The 24,118-nt window shown below is 42.8% G+C and overlaps 1 protein-coding gene and 1 long non-coding RNA gene across 2 annotated transcripts in view; both read right to left on the reverse strand.

Moving 5' to 3' along the window:
* The window catches only part of LOC124387572, a 37,302-nt gene that overhangs the window by 1,882 nt on the left and 11,302 nt on the right, over window positions 1-24,118 (reverse strand). Inside the window, exons 4-5 of the mRNA XM_046851980.1 lie at window positions 1,131-1,424; window positions 739-1,026 (exon numbers count right to left, since the gene is read on the reverse strand). Coding sequence (XP_046707936.1) covers window positions 739-1,026; window positions 1,131-1,424 — 582 coding nt within the window. The remainder of the gene's footprint in view (window positions 1-738; window positions 1,027-1,130; window positions 1,425-24,118) is intronic.
* Window positions 4,987-6,273, reverse strand: LOC124387173. Its single transcript, XR_006926107.1, has 3 exons — window positions 6,054-6,273; window positions 5,152-5,251; window positions 4,987-5,042 (listed from the first exon to the last, which is right to left on the reverse strand). It is a non-coding gene; the product is annotated as an uncharacterized LOC124387173 (long non-coding RNA).

Genomic DNA, 24,118 nt, shown 5'->3' on the forward strand with positions numbered 1-24,118 from the left:
ACACTCGGTGGTAGCCAGCACCATCTTCTACGCTGTAGTGTGCTGGGGTAGCATGGTGAAGACAGCCGATGCCAACAGACTCAACAAGCTTATTAGGAAAGCAGACCCTGTCATAAGAACGGAGTTGGAGTGGCTGGTTGAGGTGTCTGAGAGGAGAATGCTGAGGAAACTTCTCAGTATCCTTGATAACGTGTCACACCCCTACATGTGACACTGGAGTCCTACTGCAGCACATTCAGCCGTAGACAGAGATCATCAAAGACAATCACAAAACGCCACAGGAGATCTTTCCTAGCATCCTAGCAGTGTCTATCAAACTCTATAACTCGTCCCTTTCAGTAGGGAGCAGAGCTGACACACTGAACACTGACAGCATCACTGTACCTTTAGAGATATTATCACAATCTCACAATAATTACAATGTACGTTGATATAATAACATATGCAACACATTTATATATAAAATACATGTGTATATAAACACTGTGTAGAACAAAGAACACTGCTGCTGATCTTCTAGAAGCCTCTGATACTGTACCATAAACAACCCCAAATACCCTAACCCTATTTCACACAGTTTCTGATTAGAACTGAATGATAAATGGTCATGTGACCTGATTTCATTCAAGTCATTATCAGATGCCAGAATCAGACTGTTTGCAGTGATCACACTTTCACACACAAAACTGTTCTCAATGTTTCCCAGAAGTTTCTACACAAATCACTCTGAATACGTACCTCTCACTGATACTGAGTAAATATGAAGATCTTCTTTATTCACTGAGTCCTGGACGCTGTAATCTCCTCCATCAGCTACATTTATTCCTCTCAGAGTAAGAAGTGTGTTAGTGAGTGATGTTCTCGGTGTGTATTTATCTGTACAGGTCAGTGATCTTCTCTCCACACTGCAGATCTGTTCACCATCTACTGAATCTTTACTCCTATAGGTCACCTCCACTCTATCTGATACGTGTAACTCCAGCTGCAGATCTTCACCAGTTTTTATTTCAAGTGAAGATGTTATGACTGAGGAGACACACAAGATAACACATTAAATAGTGTTATAACACATTAAAGCTGAATCAGTGAGAGTTTATAAGCTATAGAGGAGATAAAGTAAAGATACTTACTCTTAATTCTGAGACGAAAATCATCAATGTCATCACCATCACACACACACATGTAGATGTTCCTCTTACTGTAATCAGCTGCAGTGATGGTGAGGGTCAGATCTCCTTTCAGGTACTGATCATGAGACATTTTATATCCATCTGATGAGTTGCAGGACGTCTGATCACACCGAGCCACTACATCTTTATTACTAAACAGACTCCATTTGGCTTCACCAGAACATCTCCGTACACAAGGCAGAACTGCAGGCTGATTTAACTTCACCAGTACAGTATTATCAGCTGATCCAGGTACTGAAGAGAGAATCAAAGAAACAAAATAAAATATAAATCTATACATGATAATGTTGCACAAAATACTGGTATTAGAAAGGTATTGTGATGCCCTAATTATAAAAAAAAAATACAATTCCTCGTTTTATTAGTAAAAGTACATTAAGAGTGCCAGCTGTAGTTCTGAGTTTTTGACAATAGGGGCAGTGTGTGGGCAGTGCACTGCTTAGATGGCTTATTGCGTGCATGCCAAATTTTTTTCCTCTCAGATGGACTCATCTGAAGTCATAAAAAAGGCCATGCATATTAATTTTGTGTTTCTTGTGTTGTGTTCTTGTGATCACTACTCCATTTCTTTGTGATCAGTAATTCACTTTTCTGTGTATTTGGCATAATACAAGCAGCACCATCATGATGCCAACCCACACTCTGATATACAAGATTTTTTTCGGTACAATTACATTGGGATCACAAGAAAATTAAGCTGTGATCACGAGAAAAAAAGCAGGAAAAAATAAGGCCTCTTGGGACTTCTGTAAGGAGAGGAGGAACATGTCTACAGAGACGGCAGGGAAAGGAGAAGTGGAGGAGAGTGGAGGTTCAGGTTGGTACTTTAAATGTTGGTACTATGACGGTTAAAGGGAGAGAGGGAGCTGATATGATGGAGAGGAGAAAGGTAGAGATGTTGTGTGTTCAGGAGACCAAGTGGAAAGGGAGTAAGAGCAGGAACATTGGAGGTGTTTAAACTGTTCTATCATGGTGTGGATGGAAAGAGAAATGGTGTAGGGGGGATTCTGAAGGAAGAGTACAGTAAGAGTGTAGTGGAGGTGAAGAGAGTTTCTGATAGGGTGATGATCGTGAAGCTGGAAGTTGAAGGAATGATGATAAATGTCATCAGTGCCTATGCTCCACAAGTGGGTTGTAAAATGAGGAGAAGGAAATATTCTGGAGTGAATTAGATGAAGTGGTAGATGGTGAACCTAGAAAAGAACAATTGGTGATTGGGGCAGACTTTAATGGGCATGTAGGTGAAGGGAACAGAGGTGATGAGGAGGTGATGGTAGGTATGGTTTTAAGGAGAGGAATGTGGAAGGGCAGATGGTGGTAGATTTTGCTAAAAGGATGGAAATGGCAGTGGTGAACACGTATTTTAAGAAGAAGGAGGATCATAGGGTGACGATAAGAGTGGAGGAAGGTGCACACAGGTGGACTATGTTCTATGCAGGAGATGCAACCTGAAGGAGATTGGAGACTGTAAGGTGTTGGCAGGGGACAGTGTAGCTAGACAGCATCGGATGGTGGTCTGTAGGATGGTTTTGGAGGCGAAGAAGAAGAGGAGGAGAGTGAGGACTGAAAGAAGAATAAGATGGTGAAAACTGAAGGAGGAAGACTGTAGTGTGAGGTTCAGGAAGAGGTCAGACAGGAGCTCGGTGGTGGTGAAGAGGTGCTGGATGATTGTGGAACTACTGCAGAAGTGATGAGGGAAACAGCTAGAAAGGTACTTGGTGTAACATCTGGAAATAGAAAGGAAGACAAAGAGACGTGGTGGTGGAATGAGGAAGTGCAGGAGAGCATAAGGAGAAAGAGGTTGGAGAAACAGAATTGGGATCGACAGAGTGATGAGAAAAGTAGGCAGGAGTACAAGGAGATGCAGCAGCAGGTAAAGAGGGATGTGGTGAAAGCCAAGGAAAAGGCATATGAGGAGCTGTAGGAGAAGTTGGACACTAAGGAAGGAGAAAATGATTTGTAGTGATTGTCCAGGCAGAGGGACCGAGCTGGTAAGGATGTGCTGCAAGTTAGAGCAATAAAGGATGGAGAGGAAAATGTGTTGACTAGTGAGGAGAGTGTGTTGAGAAGATGGAGGGAGTATTTTGAGCAGCTGATGAATGAGGAAAATGAGAGAAAGAGAAGGTTGGATGGTGTGGAGATGCTGAAGCAGGAAGTGGATAGGATTAGTAAGGAGGAAGTGAGAGCAGCAATTATGAGGATGACAGGGTGAAGAGAGGAGTTGTGGAATTGTATGAGGAAGTCAGGAGTGTCAGAGAAGTATGTGAGGGTGGTGCAGGACATGTATGAGGACAGTGTGACAGCAGTGTGCAGTAGAAATGACAGACTGGTTCAGGGTGAAGGTGGAACTGCATCAAGGATCGGCTCTGAGCCCTTTCCTGTTTGCAGTGGTGATGGACAGGTTGATGGATGAGATCAGACAGGAGTCTCCATGGACTATGATGTTTGTGGATGATATTGTGATTAGTGGTGAGAGTAGAGGCAGGTTGAGAAGAGCCTGGAGAGGTGGAGGTACACGCTGGAGAGAAGAGGAATGAAAGTGAGTAGGAGTAAGACAGAGTACATGTGTGTGAATAAGAGGGAGAGCAGTGGAGGGGTGGGGTTACAGGGAGAAGAGGTGGAGAAGGTGGAGGAGTTCAGGTACCTGGGCTCAACAGTGTAAAGTAATGGAGAGTGTGTTAGAGAAGTGAAGAAAAGAATGCAGGCAGGGTGGAGTGGGTGGAGAAGAGTGATAGCAGGAGTGATTTGTGATAGAAGAGTATCTGTGAGAGTGAAAGGGAAAGTTTATAGGACTGTGGTGAGACCTGAGATGTTGTATGGATTAGAGACAGTGGCATTGAGTAAAAGACAGGAGGTGGAGCTGGAGGTAGCAGAGCTGAAGATGTTGAGATGTTCGTTGGGAGTGACAACGATGGACAGGATTAGAAATGAGTTTATTAGAGGAACAGCGCATGTAGGATGTTTTGGAGACATGGTTTGGACATGTGCAGAGGAGGGACATGGGGTATATCAGTAGGAGAATGCTGAGGATGGAGCCACCAGGTAGGAGGAAAAGAGGAAGACCAAGGAGGAAGTTTATGGATGTGGTGAGGGAAGACATGCAGGTCGTTGGTGTGAAAGAGGCAGATGTAGAGGACAGGGGTGTGGAGACCGATGATCCACTGTGGAGACTCCTAATGGGAGAAGAAGATTCTGCATATGCCCTCAAATATGATTTAAATAAGTGTGATTTATTTTGTGGTAAACAGCAAAGTGGTGCACTGAGACTAAGACTGATTAATATGTGATGTGGTTTCTAATATAGTTATCAATTAAAAACACTTTTCATTATCAATAAAATGAGAAAAATAGGAAGTGTTTTTGGTAATCATGTCAAACTCTGATAACAAAAATCTTTCTATTGTAAACCAGTGTTTATTTAAACAAAGCTATAAAGCTCAATTAGATTTTTTGTTAAAATGTAGATTGAGTAGTCTAGGGTATAGGAAGATTTAAAAAAAAGAAGTAACATTCCAAGAGAAATCACTGAGGACATTATAAGGAAGTTTAAAACTTATAGAACAGCTGAAAACCTGCCTGGCCATGGAATGTAGCCTGAACTTTAACCCAAACCCCGTACCAACTTACTCAGGACAACAACACAAACCCTGTGTGACCACAGGACTCCTACAGGATGACCTGATAAAGGGTGGTCCAAGTGCTTCAGTGGCCAAATCCTTCCTCTAGACATCTTTGTGTTTCTAAACTAAAACTGATGCACATGTGACCTGCAGCATGGAGGAACATTAAACGTATCAGATGCACTGCAGTAAGAATGTTCACACTTTGAGCTCCTGAACTCTGGAGTAAATCCTGAGAAAGTAAATGAAATGAATCCTGAAACAGGTTGAATGGAGGTTTGGAGACTGTAAGAGGAACGAGCTGAGCTCCGTGTGAGCAGGGAGACTGAAATCACACTCACCTGGGATAGAGATGAAGATGAAGATGAGGGTGAATGAAAGCAGGACATGGTGAGGAACCCTGCAGGACTCCATGTCTGAGACACAACAGCACCAGCAGCACTGCACAGGTGAGAACAGGGAGTCATTAACAACACAATATCTCTCACACCAACCAACACACACACACACACACACACTCACACACTCACACACTCACACACTCACACACAGCCCTATTTAACCACATCCAGAAAAACAGGAACTTCAGAACCAACACCAGCATTTAGACTAGAGACAGAACCCCCAACACACACACACACACACACACACACACACACACACACACACACACACACACACCCCTAATTAGCCACATCCAGAAACACATACACACACATACAAATACAATTATTATTATTAATGTTTATTATTATGAGTGATTAACATGTATTTATTTGCCAAATATAAATGTATAAAACTTTCATCAAAAGAAAATAACTACCAAACTTACTACTGTTACTGATAATAAGAATAACCATCAAATTAAATAAATAATTTAACTCTTTTTTTTTTTTATCACAGCGGAAAAACGCATTAAACTGAAAGTGAAAGTTGTCAGGAACAGTTATGTTCTTTAACCTGATACAGTTCACTACATGAATAATAATCACATCTGTGTGTGTGTGTGTGTGTGTGTGTGTGTGTGTGTGTGTGTGTGTAGTAAATAGTAATAAAGCAGAACGCTGTATTTGTGTATAATGAATTTCAGAACTTTTTCCTATGGGGTTTTGTACAGAAACTCTTCATGGTGAGGAGATGAAAAGTGCAGCTCGGGATGAAGAGATAAAGTGATGTGAGGTACAGGTGAAAGTGTAAGAGTGTGGAAGATGTGTGTGGGTTATAATGTGGATCAGAAACTCACCAAATCGACGAGCTTTTAATGTTCTAGTGATGTGTCGTTCACCAACGAGCCGGATCTAAGAGCCGATTCTTTGTGCCGAACAAGAGCCGACTTCCGGCTGAGTCATATTATTCTGTTTCCGGTTTTTCTTCTCCTTCTTCTTCCTCTTCTTCTTCTCCTTCCCATTCTTCTTCTCCTTCTCTTTCTTCATATTTTCCCTTCTTGTTCCTCTTCTCCATCCCATTCTCCTTCTTCTTCCACTTCTCCTTTTCATTTTTCTTCTTCTTCCACTTCTCCTTATCATTCTTTCTCTTCCTCTTCTTCTTCTCCTTCCCATTCTTCTTCTTCCTCTTTTCTTCTCCTTTTCATTTTTCTTCTTCTTCCACTTCTCCTTATCATTCTTTCTCTTCCTCTTCTTCTTCTCCTTCCCATTCTTCTTCTTCCTCTTCTTCTTCTCCTTTTCATTTTTCTTCTTCTTCCAATTCTCCTTATCTTTCTTCCTCTTCCTCTTTTTCTTCTCCTTCTATTTCTTCTTCTTTCTTTCCTTCTTCTCTTTCTTCTTAAATGGACTTTAAAATATAAAAAAAAGAATAAATTACTGAAAGTCAATAAACTTATGTATCTAGTAATGTAACTATTATGTAAAGCAACTATAGCAACTGAACTAAACTAAAAGAATGTACAGGCAGAAGGTCTGAAGTGAACTCTCGTGTGGTTCGGTAACTATTAGATCACAGCGAGACACAACGTCTGTAGCGCAGGACAGGAGAATCACTGAGTGCTCCAGATATCACTGCGTTATTAAAGAAAGGAACAAACAACACAACAAAACTTTGGCCTGTTTTTAGAAGAAATAGTTTCAGTTGGTGTTCTAAAAGTTCCTTGTTCATGTCCATGTTCATCATTTACACAAAAAAGCAAACTGAAATAAAATGAAACGTTTGTTAATTTAAAAGGGAAGCAGGTGGAAAAAAAAAGCAGAGTAGCAGGAAGAAGCAGTTAGTGCATTGAAAATGAAACTATTTTACATTTTAAATGCAGGCTTTTGCTCGGGGGGGAATAATAAATATTTTCACGGGAGCAGGAGAAAATTAAAATCTCTATCTATATGGAAGGGAGACTCTCCTCCTCCCTCCTCCCCTTATCATATTAATTATTTCCAAAAATCTAAACTCTCTTGTTTGCTAGACCAGTGTCCTTTAGGAAGCTAAATAAATGTGTACTCGTTTTATTTGGTGTATTTCCTAGCAGTTCCTTTAACTATAATATGTAAGTACTTATTTAATGCACAGTGTTTAATCTTTAATCTAGTGAAAAATTATTTGTTCTCTTCAATTCCTTCCAGTGGTCCTCCCTCTCCCAACATTCCTTTGTTTTAGCTTCTGCTTTATTTTTTGAGGATTGATATTTTAACATCTTTTTTAATGATTGTTTTACCAAAACCATCCACTATTTCATTTTCTTTAAGTCCTACATGTGCTGCACCTATGTACATTTTACCTCTCTGACTTATCATTGATTATGATTTAAACGTTTACAGACTCTTTAGGACTTCATCTGCTCTATTTTTTCTACCTGCTGTAATGCCACCCAGATACCCATAGGCTCCACTCTAAATACAGATACGTGATCAGACAGTCTACTCTGTACATTGATTCAGATCTTTGGTACTAATAATACAGCTGCAGTTTGCCCATACTGAAGATCCTTAGACCCATCTGTGTAGATCTCCACATACCCATTATAGTCCTAAATCAAATGAGCACAAAATACTTCACATAAGCCCATCCTCTCTATTTTTTAAATAGGCTATTTTATATCTTGGGTCCAAACTAGGCTGCCAAAGTGGTCTGCCTGGCAACATAAATGTTAAACTTAATTCCTTTCCCCTCCAATCCCATGTTTCCTGTTGTTGTTTTTGTTCTGATCTGCGTTAAAATTTTTACAGTTAGTTTTTTCTCTCTCTCATTGCTTTAAAATATCAAAATATCGTTTTGATTTTCTGCCTCCTTTACTTTCCGTTGGCTCCGTTTCGTCTCTTTTTGCTTTCGGAGGTGCACTTTATTCCCTGCTTGAGGGTTGGAAAGCAGTGAGTGGAGGACATTCCCACCAGAACTACGAACACAAACTACAGTAATCACATTAAGGTATGTAATTTCTCTGCTATGGCAAACATCCAGTTCATTCAGTGTGTGAAGTGTGACATGTTTAGTCAGTCTTTCTCCGTTGTTAGCGATAATCTCCGTTGTTAGTGAGAAGTGTAAGCTAGTTTGCTCTTTGAAAGAGCTCTGGTTTTAGGAGACTCCATTGTGAGGCACGTGAAATTAGCTAGACCTTTAGGGGCACCAGCAGCACAGGTTATGTGTATACCGGGAGCCAGGGCGCTGGACATAGCAGGTCAGCTTAGATTCTTAGGAAAGCACAGGTTCTCTAAGTTTTTCACACAGGAGCTAATGATATACGCCTTCGACAGTCAGAGGTTACTAAGAGTAATATTATAGAGGTGTGTAAATTAGCAAAGGCAATGTCAGATGCAGTAACATGCTCTGGCCCCATCCCAATGCGATGTGGCGATGTAGACTACAGCAGATTATGGTTGCTGAACTGCTGGATGTCCGAGTGGTGCTCCAAAAATAATGTGGGCTTTATAAATAATTGGAGCAATTTTGAGGGCAAGGCTGGTCTGTTAGGGTGGGACGGTATCCATCCCACCCGGGAAGGTGCTGCTCTCATTTCTTGTAGTATAGGTCATAGTCTCAGAACAGTACTAGTTAACAAGTGACTGTCCAGAGCCAAGGCCAGGGAGCAGACAGACAGGCTAAACCAACCGTCTGCTAGCTGCACAGAGTCGTCACTCAGGATCAACCATATTGAGACTGTGTCTGTCCCCCGAGCAAAACCAAAATATAGGAATTATCAGAAAGTCTGTTTAAGTAACCTGATTAACATTAAATTAAATAGGACTGAACGCACAGCAGCACCTCTGATCTAAAGATCGAAATGCTGAATATTTGATCTCTCACGCCAAAAGCGCTGACTATAAATGAAATTATTACCGACCAGGAGTTTAATATAATGTGTTTGACAGAACCGTGGATTAAACCGAATGAATATGTAGCATTAAATGAAGCGAGTCTTCCTGGGTATAGTTACATACACCAACCCCGTCTAAATGGCAGAGGAGGCGGAGTCACAGCTATTTATAATAATAATCTGAGCGTCACACAAAAGACTAAACACAAATGTAAAACATTTGAAGTTCTTTACACCAACATAAAATATTCAGTGTCCGAAAGCAGATCCAGTCAGTCAATTCCACTAATTATTATTTATAGACCCCCAGGGCCCTACTCTGATTTTCTCATAGAACTTGCAGATTTCATCACAAATCTAGCTACTTCTTTAGACAAAGCATTAATTGTTGGTGACTTTAATATTCATTTTGATAATCAGGAAGACTCCTTAAGAGCAGCAGTTGTGTCCATTCTAGATTCAGTTGGAATTAATCAGAATGTTATAGGACCCACTCATAGTGGTGGACACACTCTCGATTTGTTGTTAACATTTGAATAAAAAAAAAAAAATACTTAGTCATAATTCCACAGTCTGAAGCTATTTCAGACCATTATCTCATCTCGTTTAAAATTTGCCTCAGTCATTGCATTTCTACCTCACCACGTTATCGTGTTAAGCGTACTTTCACGTCAGCTACAGCAGCGCGTTTTATTAATAATCTTCAAAAAATTACGGTATAAAATAGATCTCCGTCAGACCACGCAGAGCTCGACTGGGCCACTGAATACCTAGAATCAACGTTACATTATACTCTAGATGATGTAGCTCCCCTTAAGACCAAAATGATCAGGAGAAAAATTAGCACAGTGGTATAATGATCATACACGCACCTTAAAACAGACCACTCGAAAATTAGAACGTAAATGGCGTCAAACAAAATGAACAGTATTTCAAATAGCATGGAAGGAGAATTTCCTGAGTTCTAGAAAATCTCTTGGTGCTGCTGATCAGCATATTTCTTCACCCTCATAAAAAAGATTAGAAGATTCCTAGATTTTTATTCAGCACGGTAGCAAAATTTACAGGGAATAAAAGCACTGCACTCACATGCACACCATCAATAGGTAGTAATGATTTCATCAACTTTTTGATAAAGTTTAAAACATCAGGCAAGAAATCCAGACGGATAATGTAATTTTCAATCCCTCGCCTATAAGTTTTCTCAAACAGATCATTCCAGAGGGAATTAAACCTGTTTTAAAATAATAAACTCTTCCATTAGCACTGGTTTTGTACCTAAATCCTTGCGGTTTTCAACTGCAGTTATCAACCCTCTAATTAAGAAACCTGACAGCTGTCCAACTACAGTCCAAGATCAAACCTCCTCTTTATCTCCAAGATTCTAGAAAAGGTTGTAGCACAGCAGTTCTGCTCACATCTACTGAGGAACAACGTTTATGAAATGTATCAGTCAGGATTTTGGCCTCATCATAGCACAGAGACGGCGCTAGTTAAGGTGGTAAATGACTGTTATTGGCCTCTGATCAGGGTTTTGTCTCTTTACTTGTTTTGCTCGACCTCAGTGCAGCTTTTCACACCATTGATCATAATCTCCTGCTTGCTGGACTTGAGAACGTTGTTGGAATAAAGGGAACAGCTCTCTTGGCTCAGGTCTTATTTGACTGATCGCTATCAGTTTGTTGATGTAAATGTGTGTTGATGAGTTTACCACACTCTCTGAGGTAAAGTTTGGTGTTCCTCAAGGATCTGCCTTAGGCCCACTACTTTTCGCTTTATGTCTATAGCTATATATGGCTTCCTGTGTTTGACTTGTTTGCCGCGAGTTCCGTGTTTGTATTCGTGTTTATATTCATTTGTTTGTGTTTTTCTCTTTTAATAATCCTAAATTGTTTGTCTTCCTGACTTGTGCCTGTAGTCAGTTAAACTCGACTACCACTATATCTTCTCTCACTTTATCTTATTTGTGTATCCGAAATCTGTTCGTGATTATAAGCACTATGCCGGCTGTGTGTCTGACTTTGAGCACAGGTGAGGACTCGTTCGATTTGCAAACGGTGGCGTTGGAGATGGAGGTTTTGGAGAAACAGATTCGCGAGCTGCATGAAAAGCATGCCCGGCTGCGAGAGCGGAAAGCGGCGCTGGAAACATCCCGGCGGACGCGCCGTCCCAGGTAAATTCCGGGTGGAACCTAACGCTCCCAGCACCTCAACTCCGCGTGTTTCTCTGCCCAGACCAAGCGCACCTACAACTCCGGCAAAGGTGCAACATGGACCCTGGATGCGGCAGCAGCGGAAGAGACAAGCAAAGCCCGGTCGAGGACGTCTCCCCGCCACCACTACAGGCCTTCGAGATCTCGACCGAGAACCGCCGCCTCTCCGCGAGACGGAACGCGACACTGTGATTCTCGGAGATTCCATCGTCCGGCATGTCCGCGCTACCGGAGCTAAAGGTAAGGTGCACACTCGCTGTTTTCCTGGTGCTCGTGTTCTTGATGTCGCTGCGCAGGTACCCGCGGTCCTGAAGGAGAACTTCGGAGCGGTTGTTCTTCATGCCGGAACGAACGACACCAGGCTGAGACAAACGGAGGTATTAAAGAGGATTTCAGGATCCTGGTGGAGACGGTACGCAGCACATCACCCACAACGAGGATCATAGTGTCAGGACCTCTTCCCACTTACCAGCGAGGGGCTGAGAAGTTTAGTAGACTTTAGCTCTAAATGAATGGTTACAGTCATGGTGTCGAGAACATAAACTTCTCTTTGTTAATAACTGGAACTGTTTCTGGGAGCGTCCTAGGTTCTTCCGCCCTGATGGCCTGCACCCCAGCAGAGTTGGAGCAGCAGTGCTATCAGATAACATCTCTAGGATACTTCACACCATCTGACTGGTAAGACATCAGGAAATCTTCGACAATGAGAACACGCATACAACAGACCAAATAGTTACAAGTTCACACACAGCCCAGTTTATAGAAACCGTATCTATTCCTCGTGTAGCAAAACCAAGAAGTAAATACACAAGATCCAGAAACAATCTCATTGAAGTTAAAACTGAAAATGCCAGATAAACAAACACCAAAAAGTTTTAAAGTTTGGTCTTTTAAACATTAGATCACTTGCACCCAAAGCACTGATTATAAATGAGATGATCACAGAGAATAATCTCGATGCACTCTGTCTCACTGAGACCTGGATTAAACCAGGTGATTATATGGGTCTAAACGAGTCGACACCGTCAGGATATGTTTATAAGCATGAGCCCGTCAGACTGGTCGTGGGGGTGTAGGAACCATTTATACTGCTTCTCTTAATGTTAGTCAGATGTTAGGATTCAGCTTTAAATCATTTGAAGTGCTCGTTCTTAAAGTTGTACTTTCAGACATACATAGTAAACTCGCTCTGGTCACCGTGTACAGACCCCCAGGACCCTACGCTGATTTTCTTCAAGAGTTTGCTTGTTTTCTATCAGATCTCTTGATCAATTTTGATAAAGTGCTGCTTGTAGGAGATTTTAATATTCATGTAGATGATGTAAACGATGCTCTAGGATTATCATTTGTTGACTTATTAAACTCTTTTGGGGTTAAACAAAACGTCACCAGACCAACTCATCGCTTTAACCACACACTAGACTTAATAATATCCCACGGAGCAGACGTCACTGATATAGATATTTTACCTCAGAGTGATGACATCACAGACCATTACCTCATACTGTACACACTACCGGTAGAGCAGATTAGCCGTGTTGCACCACGTTATCGACCTGGTAGGACTATTGTTCCAACCACTAAGGACAGATTCATAAATAACCTGCCTGATTTATCTCAATTTCTCACTAAACCCATAACTACTATTAATCTTGATGAGATAACTAAGAACATAGACCTTATCCTCACTAGCACATTAGACACCGTTGCCCCATCCGGTTAAAAAAGGTTAGAGACCAAGCACCTGCATCTTGGTATAATAGTCATACACATGCCCTCAAGAGAACAGCACGTAATCTGGAGAGAAAATGGAGGAAAACTAAATTGGAGGTATTTAGAATCACAGATAAAGACAGTATGCTCAGCTACAGACAGGCGCTAAAAGCTGCTAGAGCTGAACACCTGAGCAAACTTATAGAAAACAACAAAACAATCCCAGGTTCCTTTTCAGTACAGTAGCTAAACTAACTACAAATCAGGGCTCTGAAAATTGTGTTCCATCACAGTTTAGTAGTGAGGACTTTATGATTTTCTTCACTGAAAAATAGATAACATTAGAAAAACAATTGTGGCAGTTCAACCTCTTACAGCATCTCCTGAGACAGTGTTACCTTCAACTCCACAACTCCACTGTTTTACATGTATAGGACAGGAAGAGCTGTATAATGTTATTGCCAAAGCTAAATCGACAACATGTCAGTTAGATCCAATTCCTACTAAATTACTGAAGGAAGTGTTATATACAACTGGTGAGCCTCTTCTAAATATTATTAACTCCTCACTATCTTTAGGTCACGTCCCTAAATCCCTCAAGTTAGCAGTTATTAAGCCCCTCATTAAAAACCTAATCTGGATCCAAACACGTTATCAAATTACAGACCAATTTCAAATCTCCCATTTATGTCTAAGATTTTAGAAAAGATTGTCGCTGCACAGTTATGTTCCTACCTGCAAGAGAACAATATCTTTGAAGAATTTCAGTCAGGTTTTAGGCCCCATCATAGCACAGAAACTGCTCTAGTTAAAATAACTAATGACCTGTTTTTAGCTTCAGACCAAGGCTTCATCTCGCTGTTGGTTTTGCTCGACCTTAGTGCAGCTTTTGACACCATTGATCATAATCTCCTGCTTGCTGGACTTGAGAACGTTGTTGGAATAAAGGAACAGCTCTCTTGGCTCAGGTCTTATTTGACTGATCGCTATCAGTTTGTGGATGTAAATGGTGAGTTCTCCACACTCTATGAGGTAAAGTTTGGTGTTCCTCAAGGATCTGTCTTAGGCCCACTGCTTTTCTCTTTATATATGCTGCCTCTGGGTGAAATTATACATAAACATGGGATTCGCTTCCATTGCTATGCTGATGACACACAGCTGTATATTTCAGCAAAGCCAGATGAGAGAGATCAGCTTAACAATGTTGAGGAGTGTGTAAAGGACATTAGACAGTGGATGCTTAATAACTTTCTTCTGCTCAACTCAGATAAGACAGAAGTACTTTTACTAGGACCACATGCAGCTAGAAGTAAACTTTCCGATTACGTAGCATCTCTGGATGGTGTTTCTGTTTCAGCATGTACGGCTGTCAAAGACCTTGGTGTGATTATTGACCCGAGTCTTTTCTTTTAGTCTCACGTGAATAATATCACCAGGATCTCCTTCTTTCACCTTAGAAATATTGCTAAAATTAGAAATATGATGTCGTTACAGGATGCAGAAAAACTAGTAGATGTTTTTGTAACATCTAGATTAGACTACTGTAACGCTTTACTGTCTGGGTGTTGGAGTAAGTGCAGAAATAAGCCTTATTAGTTCAGAATGCAGCAGCAAGAGTCCTCACTAGATCTAGAAAATATGACCACATCACTCCTGTTTTAATCATCTACACTGCTCCCAATTCTATCTCACACTGATTATAAAATATTACTACTGACGTATAAAGCACTTAATATTACCCAATATTTGGTTGCCAATAGTTGTTCCTTAAATGTAATGGTATCTTATTCATCTCTACTTGCAACATTACTAGAGATGAAGTCTGAAAATCCCCACTACATATTCTAAGGGCTTGGGTTTGTATGACTTCCAATTTATTCACTGTAGTTTTTCTGTCTGTATATGCGATACACTCTTCACCTCTAACAGACTCAATTAGTATAACATCAATCTACCTCAGTGATTGCCTGCAATACTATATGAAATCTCCTGCTTAATAAATGTAGCACTCCTCCCCATCATCTTCACTTCTATCCCAACAGCCACATATCCCTTTATCACAAAATCTTGGTTAGATCTAAACCAGGTCTCCTGAATACAAATAACATCTGGCTTCTTTACCATTCCATCTATAAAGAATTCTCTGATTTGCTTCAGGTCTTCCATTGTATTATTAACACCATGATTAATATTAACCAAACCATGTTTCATTACTACATTGATGTTTTAGATCATCTCTTATCAGAATCAGGTTTATTGGCCAAGTATGTTGACACACACAAGGAGTTTGGTTCCAGTCGTTGTGACCGGGGCTCAAACCAGGGTCATCAGAGTGAGAGGCCAGCTCTCTAGCGATCTGCCACAGGCAGATTCTCATGCAGAGAGAGGACAAACCTGGAAGTGCAAATGGAATATTTAATGCTGAAAAGGAGAGAACACCAACAAAAGCACAAGCCGCAATCCCGGTATATACCAAAGATCAAGTCAAGTCGAGACAAGTCAAGTTTATTTCTATAGCGCTTTTCACAACAGACATTGTCTCAAAGCAGCTTTACAGAAAACAACAGTCAAGGTGAATGATGTGCATTTATCCCTGATGAGCAGCCATGGCGACTGTGGCAAGGAAAAACTCCCTGTGGGAGCCATCTGGTTTCATGTTTTTATTGTTTGTTTTAATTGGGACAATAGGTGTCACTCTAACCTACCTAGGTTCACGTAATATAGGTAGGAACGCTCATGTGGGTATCAGGTGTTGCTTGACGGAGGGGGAGCACACATCACTTTTTGAACACTTTGAAGAGATCACTGAACGTGTGTTACATTGGGTAACCTCGGCAACTATTGTGTGTTTTGTACCTTATTTGTGGATATATGTGTACCTTTATGGATTATTGCAACAATATGGTGAGAATAAAGAATCAATCGTGAATAAATCCGAATTTCTCTTCATATGTATGGACAACAAATGCGCGTCAATAAAGTGCCCAGTCTAGCAATCACCGCGGGCTTCAAGTAAAGGTTTAGCCCCTACACTCCCTTAGATGTTATGAGAAAGAAACCTTGAGAGGAACCAGACTCAAAAGGGGAACCCATCCTCATTTGGGTGACATCAAGAGTTTGATCATAAATCTTTCAACAATACAGAACACTGGAGAGTGAGAACTAACATGAGTACTGGAGTATAAGATTATAAGTAAATGTTCTTTCTACAGTCTTTGGTATAAAAGTAGGAGCTACTGAGCTCAACATTTGTGATCATCACAGATCCAGCAACAGCTTCACACATGTAGTGGGATCCAACTGGCACTGGTACGTCTCTAGAGGGTTCAGGATGTTTGCGAGTTTGGCATCTACTTCTTTAAAGTCCATAATCTTCATGAGGTGGGAGGTGACTGGAGCTGGCCAAACCTCAGGAAGCCTCGGGATGGGGAGAGAAAGAAAAGCAGTGGAGAGCAATTAGCGTAGCTGCTGTTCATAATATTAACAGCACAAGTTGATAATGTGCATGTGATCAGATGTTCTGGAGCACAAGGTTATGATGTGAGACGTTTGTTATGTGTAGAACTCGCTAAAAAGATACGTCTTTAATTTGCACTTAAACTGGGAGTGTGTGTCTGAGCCCCGAACACTGTCAGGAAGACTATTCCAGAGTTTAGGAGCTAAATGTGAGAATGCTCTACCACCTTTAGTGGACTTTGCTATTTTAGGAACTACTAGAAGTCCGGAGTTTTGAGATCTCAGGGAGCGTGACGGTTTGTAGCATGTTAAAAGACTGGAGAGATACATGGAGGTAAACCATTTAGTGCTTTATAAGTGAGTAGCAGTAGTTTGTTGTCTATTCGAAACTTAACAGGAAGCCAGTGTAGAGACGATAAGATTGAGGTTATATGGTTATATTTTCTTGACCTAGTAAGAACTCTTGCTGCTGCATTCTAAACTAACTGAAGCTTGTTAATTATTGACGCAGGACATCCACCTAGTAATGCATTACAGTAGTCTATTCTGGAGGTCATGAACGCATGGACGAGCTTCTCTGCATCGGATATAGACAACATATTTGTTGTTCACCAACATCTTTAACATCTCCCTGAGCAGCACCATTGTTCCTACCTTCCTCAAGACGACGGCCATCGTTCCCGTGCCGAAGAAGTCTACTGTCTCCTGCCTCAATGACTATCATTCGCTTGCGCTCACACCCAGCATGATAATGTGCTTCGAGAGGCTCGACATAAGTCACATCAAGACCCAGCTACCACTTTCACTGGACCCCATGCTGTTCACGTATCGTCCATATTGCTCAATGGACGATGCATCTCCACGACCCTTCATCTGGCCCTGACCTGGACAACAAGGATTTATATGTACGAATGCTGTTTATAGACTTCAGCTCAGCATTCAAAACAATCATCCCTCAGCACCTGATTTAGAAGCTGAGCCTGCTGGGCCTGAACACCTCTCTCTGTAACTGGATCCTGGACTTCCTGGCTGGGAGACCTCAGTCAGTCCGGGATCGGAAACAGCATCTCCAGCACCACCACACTGAGCACTGGGGCACCTCAGGGCTGTGTACCCAGTCCACTGCTGTTCACTCTGCTGACTTATGACTGTGTAGCTATGTACAGCTCAAATCACACTCTCAAGTCCGCCAATGACACAATCATGGTGGTCTCATCAGCAAGAATGTTTCTACAATGACGTTCTACAGAGAGACAATTGAGAGCTTCTTGAACAGCTGCATCACTGCCTGGTTTGGGAACTGCACCGTCTTGTATTGCAAGACCCTACAGAGGATAGTGAGGACAGCTCAGAAGATCATTGGAGTCTTTCTCCCCTCCATCATGGACATTTACACCACACGCTGCATCCGCAAAGCCAACAGCATTGTGGACGACCACACACACCCCTCACACACACACTTCACCCTCCTGCCATCAGGGAAGCGGTTTCAAAGCATTCTGGTGGTCACATCTAGACTGTGTAACAGATTCTTCCTCAAGCCATCAGGCTTCTTAACACAGAACTGAACTGAAACTCACACACACACACACACACACACACACACACACACACACACAAAACTGTGACTGATGAGTACAACCCGGACTCAAACACACACTTGTACGTACTGCACACATCCATGTCTTCAGTACCACCCATATTATATCACTTCATTACTACAAACTGTTTACATGCTGGTTTTGCACATCTGTTTGACTGCCGCTGTTGTTTTTTTGCACAACATTTTGTTTACATTTTGTTTAATTACATGTTCTCTTTTACACACCGTACTGTGTAATATACAACAGTTTTACTGGTGGCACTATTTTGTGTTTTGTGTATTTGTCCTACACTGTCTTGTGTTGTCTTGCACGGTCTTATATTGTCTTTGCACTGTCTGTCTGCACCGTTTGCACCAGGTTGCACATGATGCACTTTTTTTGGTGAGGACACTTACTTGTCCTTAACTCTGTGTTTTCTGTGATGTAGCTTTATATTGTTTATTGTAGCACCAGGGTCCTGGAGGAACGTTGTTTCATTTCACTGTGTACTGTGTCACATATATATGGTTGAAATGACAATAAAAGCTTCTTGACTTGACTTGAATTGAGATGCTACACTGGTGGAGAAGCATGCTTTAGGAACACATGCAGGAAAAATTCTCTCCCTAACCCACACCATGGATCAGGTCTTAAAACATCTCCTGGAGACCAACCTCCAGCGACATGCGATTACCTGGGAGATTGCAAGAGGGCTCCATGCCAAAATAATGATGAGTGATAACACAGAAGCGTTCTTTCACATTTTAATGAAACGCTTCTTCCTTGTGAGGGAAGCCCAGGTAGCATATTACAGCCTGCTCTGAAGCCTGAAGATGCAACGTATTTCAACATCCTAAAGGAGGAAAGCATGCTGAGAGCTCTAATGGAAGACCTGCTGTGGACCACTGAAAGGTGGCTCCAGCTGAGAAAAAGGCCACAGAATTCACCAAGAGGGTGGTGATTAAAAAATTCTTGAGAGCACTACCCTGTTAGGGAAGAAGAACAGTGGGTATGCAAGATCCAAAGAGCTCTTAGGAGATGGTAGAGGCTCTAGAGTGTGCCTGTCTAGAAAGACCACTCATCTGCTTCACATGCCACCTAGACTCTTGTCTATGTCTTGTCTTGTATATGGAAACCTCCAGCCCCAAGCTGTCAGCTATGGCACATGGCACCAAAATGGCAAAATGGCCCAGTAATGTGCATACATGGAGACATACAGGAGTTTCTTATGGCCAGAGTCCATGTATTTCCACACAGACCAATGAGGCCAAACCTGTGATCTTTTGGTGGTCACATAATCAAAAATATAACTGTAAATTCACCTGGCCCACATGCACTCACTCGCGGTAAGGGATAGATTTCACTGGCCAGGCATGGAATCAGAAGATAGGATCTTTTACCAGTGATGCCCCCAGTGCCAACAAATGTTCCTCAACAAATCTGCCCCCGTCATACCACTAACGATCACATCCCAAGTATCGGCATGGATGTGGTGGGGCCGGTCCCAAAATCTGCACGGAGACATGTCCATATACTCGTTATTGTGGACTACGCCACACGGTACCCCAGCAGTTCCCCTCCTGAAGGCCAGGTCAAAGAGCACTGCATGGAAACTGATGTTCCTTTCCAGTCATGTGAGGATCATCAAGAATCTGCTGACAGATAATGCAACACCGTTAAGATAAGATAAGATAAGATAAGATAAGATAAGATAAGATAAGATAAGATAAGATAAAATAAGATAAGAAAAGAAGAATATCTGTTTTTTCCTGTAGTAGCATCACCGTGTTGTGGAATGCTAACAGCTGATCCATGGTGTAAACAATAGGACTGTGGCTGTGAACAGAGTTTCCAGACGCGACTGTGAACAAAGTCCAAAAGAGCAGTAAAAGTAGAGCAAACTCTGTGAATTTGTTGATGTCTATTGTGCAGTTTACGATTACACATACACTCAAAAAGAAAAGAAAAAAGTGCTGGAACACTATAAAATAAATTAAATGAGTACAAACTTAAAGGGAGCTGCTGCAACAGGCTGCCAATTGGGTGGAGCATACTCATATAGGTACCGCCCAAGTGACTAGATCTCTAATGCTGCAATGGGTTGTGGACGATTAGGAAAGAAACTGGAATCTCCTCCTCCCATATGTCCTTTGTGCAGCAAAAGAAACACTACAAGCGAACAACCATGCCTGTTCAGGTTCCTAATTGATTACTGTATGTTTTGGAGATGCAGAATTGCATAGACTGTGTAGGACCCCTTATCCTGCAACAAATGGAGGAGGCACAGGCTGCTCAACAATGTACTTAAAACCACTCAGCACCTCCAAAGGAGTTCCAGCCTGGAAGCCAGGAGCTAGGATGGTGGTGGTGCTGGGATCGTGGTGCGGCAGTAGCTTGCAGCGGCCGCTCCGGACCCGAAATAGTTTTTAGTTTGTAGCCGTCTTACGCAATATATGGACATCGGAGCAACCGGTGTCACTGTGTACCACCGCCGAACACTCCAGGAACTCAGAAATACCCCCAATAAGACAATATACAATGATCTGCAGCAGAAGCTACGGGACCTCGGCGTGCTTTAAAAACCAGGCCTCCAGACATCGGCGGAGGAGGAGGAATCAAAAGCGCTGCGTGAGGAAGTGGAGCACAGAGAAAGCGAGCAGGGGCTAGTGCTAGGCTAAAATCTAGCCCGAGCTGGGCAGCTCCACATCTCTCCTACTGGCAAATCCCAGCATCTCTGGCAGCACCACACTGAGCACTGGTGCACCTCAGGTCTGTGTGCTCAGTCCACTGCTGTTCACTCTGCTGACTTACGACTGTGTAGCAATGCACAGCTCAAATCACATCAAGTTCCCAGATGACACGACTGTGGTGGGTCTCATAAGCAAGAACGGTGAGTCAGCATACAAAGAGGAGGTGCAACAGATAACAGCCTGGGGTGGAGCAAACAACCTGCCTCTGAACGTCGACAAAATGAAAGAGATAGTTGTTGACTTTAGGAGAGCACAGAGCAACCATTCTGCACTAATCATCGACGAATCCTCCGTGGAGATTGTCAAGAGCACCAAATTCCAGCAAAATGCTGCAGTAAAAAAATCAGTGAGTAGTCTTCCAGCCCCTGATCCAGTCATCATGGTGGGACCAGAGCCAGATGTTAGCCTCAGACTGTGTAATGATTTGCGAAAGCTTCGCCAGGTCTCGGATTTCAATAGCTATGGACCGATGCCTGGTGGAACACCTGAGGGAAGCAAGGTTCATTACCACAATAAACTGAACAAAAGGGTACGGCAGGTAGCTCTGACCATGATAATAAATCATGCATCAGGGATTCAGCTCGGTTATAGTCAGTGCCGTTTATATACCACCTCAAGCGGACACGGACACTGCAGTATGGGATTTGCACAAGATACTAACTCTTCACCAAACACAGCAATGGGACACTGCGCTCATTGTGGTAGGAGATTTCAACAGTGGCAACCTCAAGCACGCACTACCAAACTTCTATTAGCACATCACCTGCCCCACCAGGGGTGAAAGGACACTGGACCACTGCTACACACCATTCAAGAACAGCTACAAGGCACAATCACATCCACCATTTGGAAATCGGACCATGCCGCCATCTTCCTCATGCCTGTTTACAAACAAAGGCTGAAACAGGAAGCTCCGGTTCAGAGGGAGGTCGCGTGCTGGACTGACCAATCGGTGGCTGCTCTGCAGGACGCTTTGGATGACGCAGACTGGGACATGTTCAGGCGCAGCTCTGATGGTGTCAACATGTTTACGGAAGCGGTTTTGGGATTCATCGGGAAACTAGCGGATGATACGGTGCAAAAAAACACCATTAGAACGTTTCCCAACCAGAAGCCGTGGGTGGATAAAACCATTCGCGATGCTCTGAGATCCCGCTCCATTGCCTACAACATGGGGTTTGTCACCAGGGACATGGATGAATACAAGGCTGCGTCTTATAGTGTTCGCAGAGCGGTGAAGGATGCAAAGCGGCGCTACGGGAGGAAACTAGAGTCAAAGTTCCAACAAGGTGGTTCTAGGAGCCTATAGCAGGGACTAAGAACAATAACGGACTATAGAATACCATCTTCTAGAATGGTGAATGCGGACGCTTCTCTGGCTGACGAGCTAAACACCTTTACTGCTCGTTTCGAGGCTGCAGCTAACCACGCTAGCAGCGCTAGCGGCACAACCATGCACGCTGAGAGAGCCAGAATGGTAAACACGTTGACCATCTCAGAGCATGACATTCAGGAGGGCATTCAAAAGAGAGTAAATATCAGGTCAGCAGGACCAGATGGCATCACAGGTCAGGTTCTGAAAGCCTGGGCTGACCAGCTAGCACAGGTGTTCACTGAGATATTCAAACTCTCACTGGAACAGTCTGTGGTCCCCTCATGTTTCAAACAGTCCACTATTGTTCCTGTCCCGAAGAAACCCCAGCCCGCCTGCCTTAACGACTACCGCCCTGTAGTCTTGACCTCAGTAGTGATAAAGTGCTTTGAAATACTGGTCAGAGACTTCATCACTGCATCACTACCAGACACACTGGACCCACTACAGTTCGCGTACCGTCAGAACCGTTCCATTGAGGACGCCATTTCACATCTCCTCCACACTACAACGAGCCACCTGGACCAAAGAAATGGGAATTATACAAAGATGCTGTTTGTGGACTACAGTTCAGCATTTAACACTATAATTCCCTCAACACTCACCTCTAAGTTGGAGGTCCTGGGACTCAGCCTGCTGCTGTGCCAATGGATCTCTAACTTCCCAACATCTCACACTTCATCCACCTTCACTCTCAGCACTGGAGCTCCCCAGGGTTGTGTTCTGAGCCCTCTGCTGTACTCACTGTACACATATGACTGTGTGGCCACTTCCAACTCCACCACCATCAAGTTTTCTGACGACACTGTTGTGGTGGGCCTGATCTCCAACAATGATGAGATGGCCTACCTACAGGAGGTAAAAAACCTGGAGAGATGGTGCCAGGAGAACAACCTTCTCCTGAACGTCAGCAAGACTAAGGAGTTGATCGTGGACTTCAGCACGAAGCAGGGGCGGTCATACCAACTGCTAAACATCAGCAGGACCCCAGTGGAGAGAGTGGACAGTTTCCAGTACCTAGGTGTTCACATCACACAGGACCTGTCTTGGTCCTGTCACATCAACACCCTGGTGAAGAAACCTGGCAGCGTCTGTACCATCCGAGATGCTAAAGATTTTCTACACCTGCACCATTGAGAGCGTTCTGACGGATAGCATCACTTCCTGGTTCGGGAACAGCACCATGCAGGACAGACGAGCCCTCCAGAGGGTGGTGCGTTCATCTGAACGTATCATCCACACCGAGCTCCCTAACCTGCAGGACATCTACAGCACATGGTGCCGGACCAGAGCCAGGAAGATTGTGAAGGACCTCAGCCATCCCAACAATGGACTCTTTTCTTTGTTGCATTCAGGGAAATGCTTCCGCTCCCTGAAAGCAAACACAGAGAGAATGAGGAGGAGCTTCTTCCCGCAGGCCATTCGGAGTTTAAACCAGGAGACGCCCAGGATCTAAAAAAACTCTCCCACTCTCTGCATCATCAGACTTTTTTTCCCTGCACATCTCACTTTTCGGACACTTTAGACACTGGACTCGCACAGCACAGTGCACTTTACATTCTATATTTTTATACCACACCATTCCGCACACGGACACTTATGGACACTTTACACCGCACCATACCACACACGGACACTTTATGGACAATCAAAAACCATGCTTAAATTGTTTACTGTTGTTTACTGTTTAACTGCTCACTGCCATAAGCATTTTTTATATATTCTTATTTTTATATAGTTTTTATTCTTATTTATCTGCCTTCTTTTTCTTTGTTTTATTTTTTTCACCCCATTTTATCCCCTCATGCCAGACAGTCGAAAAAGTATTTCACTGCATGTCGTACCCTGTATGTATGTTTATGTGGCAAATAAAATTTGATTTTATTTGATCAATAACCTTCATGACCCTGGCTTGCTGCAACTTTGGCCACTAAGACCTGGCCCCCAGCCCTCGGTGTCGCCTGATG

This window comes from Silurus meridionalis, chromosome 6 (genome assembly GCF_014805685.1).
Source record: "Silurus meridionalis isolate SWU-2019-XX chromosome 6, ASM1480568v1, whole genome shotgun sequence".
Lineage (NCBI taxonomy): Eukaryota > Metazoa > Chordata > Actinopteri > Siluriformes > Siluridae > Silurus > Silurus meridionalis.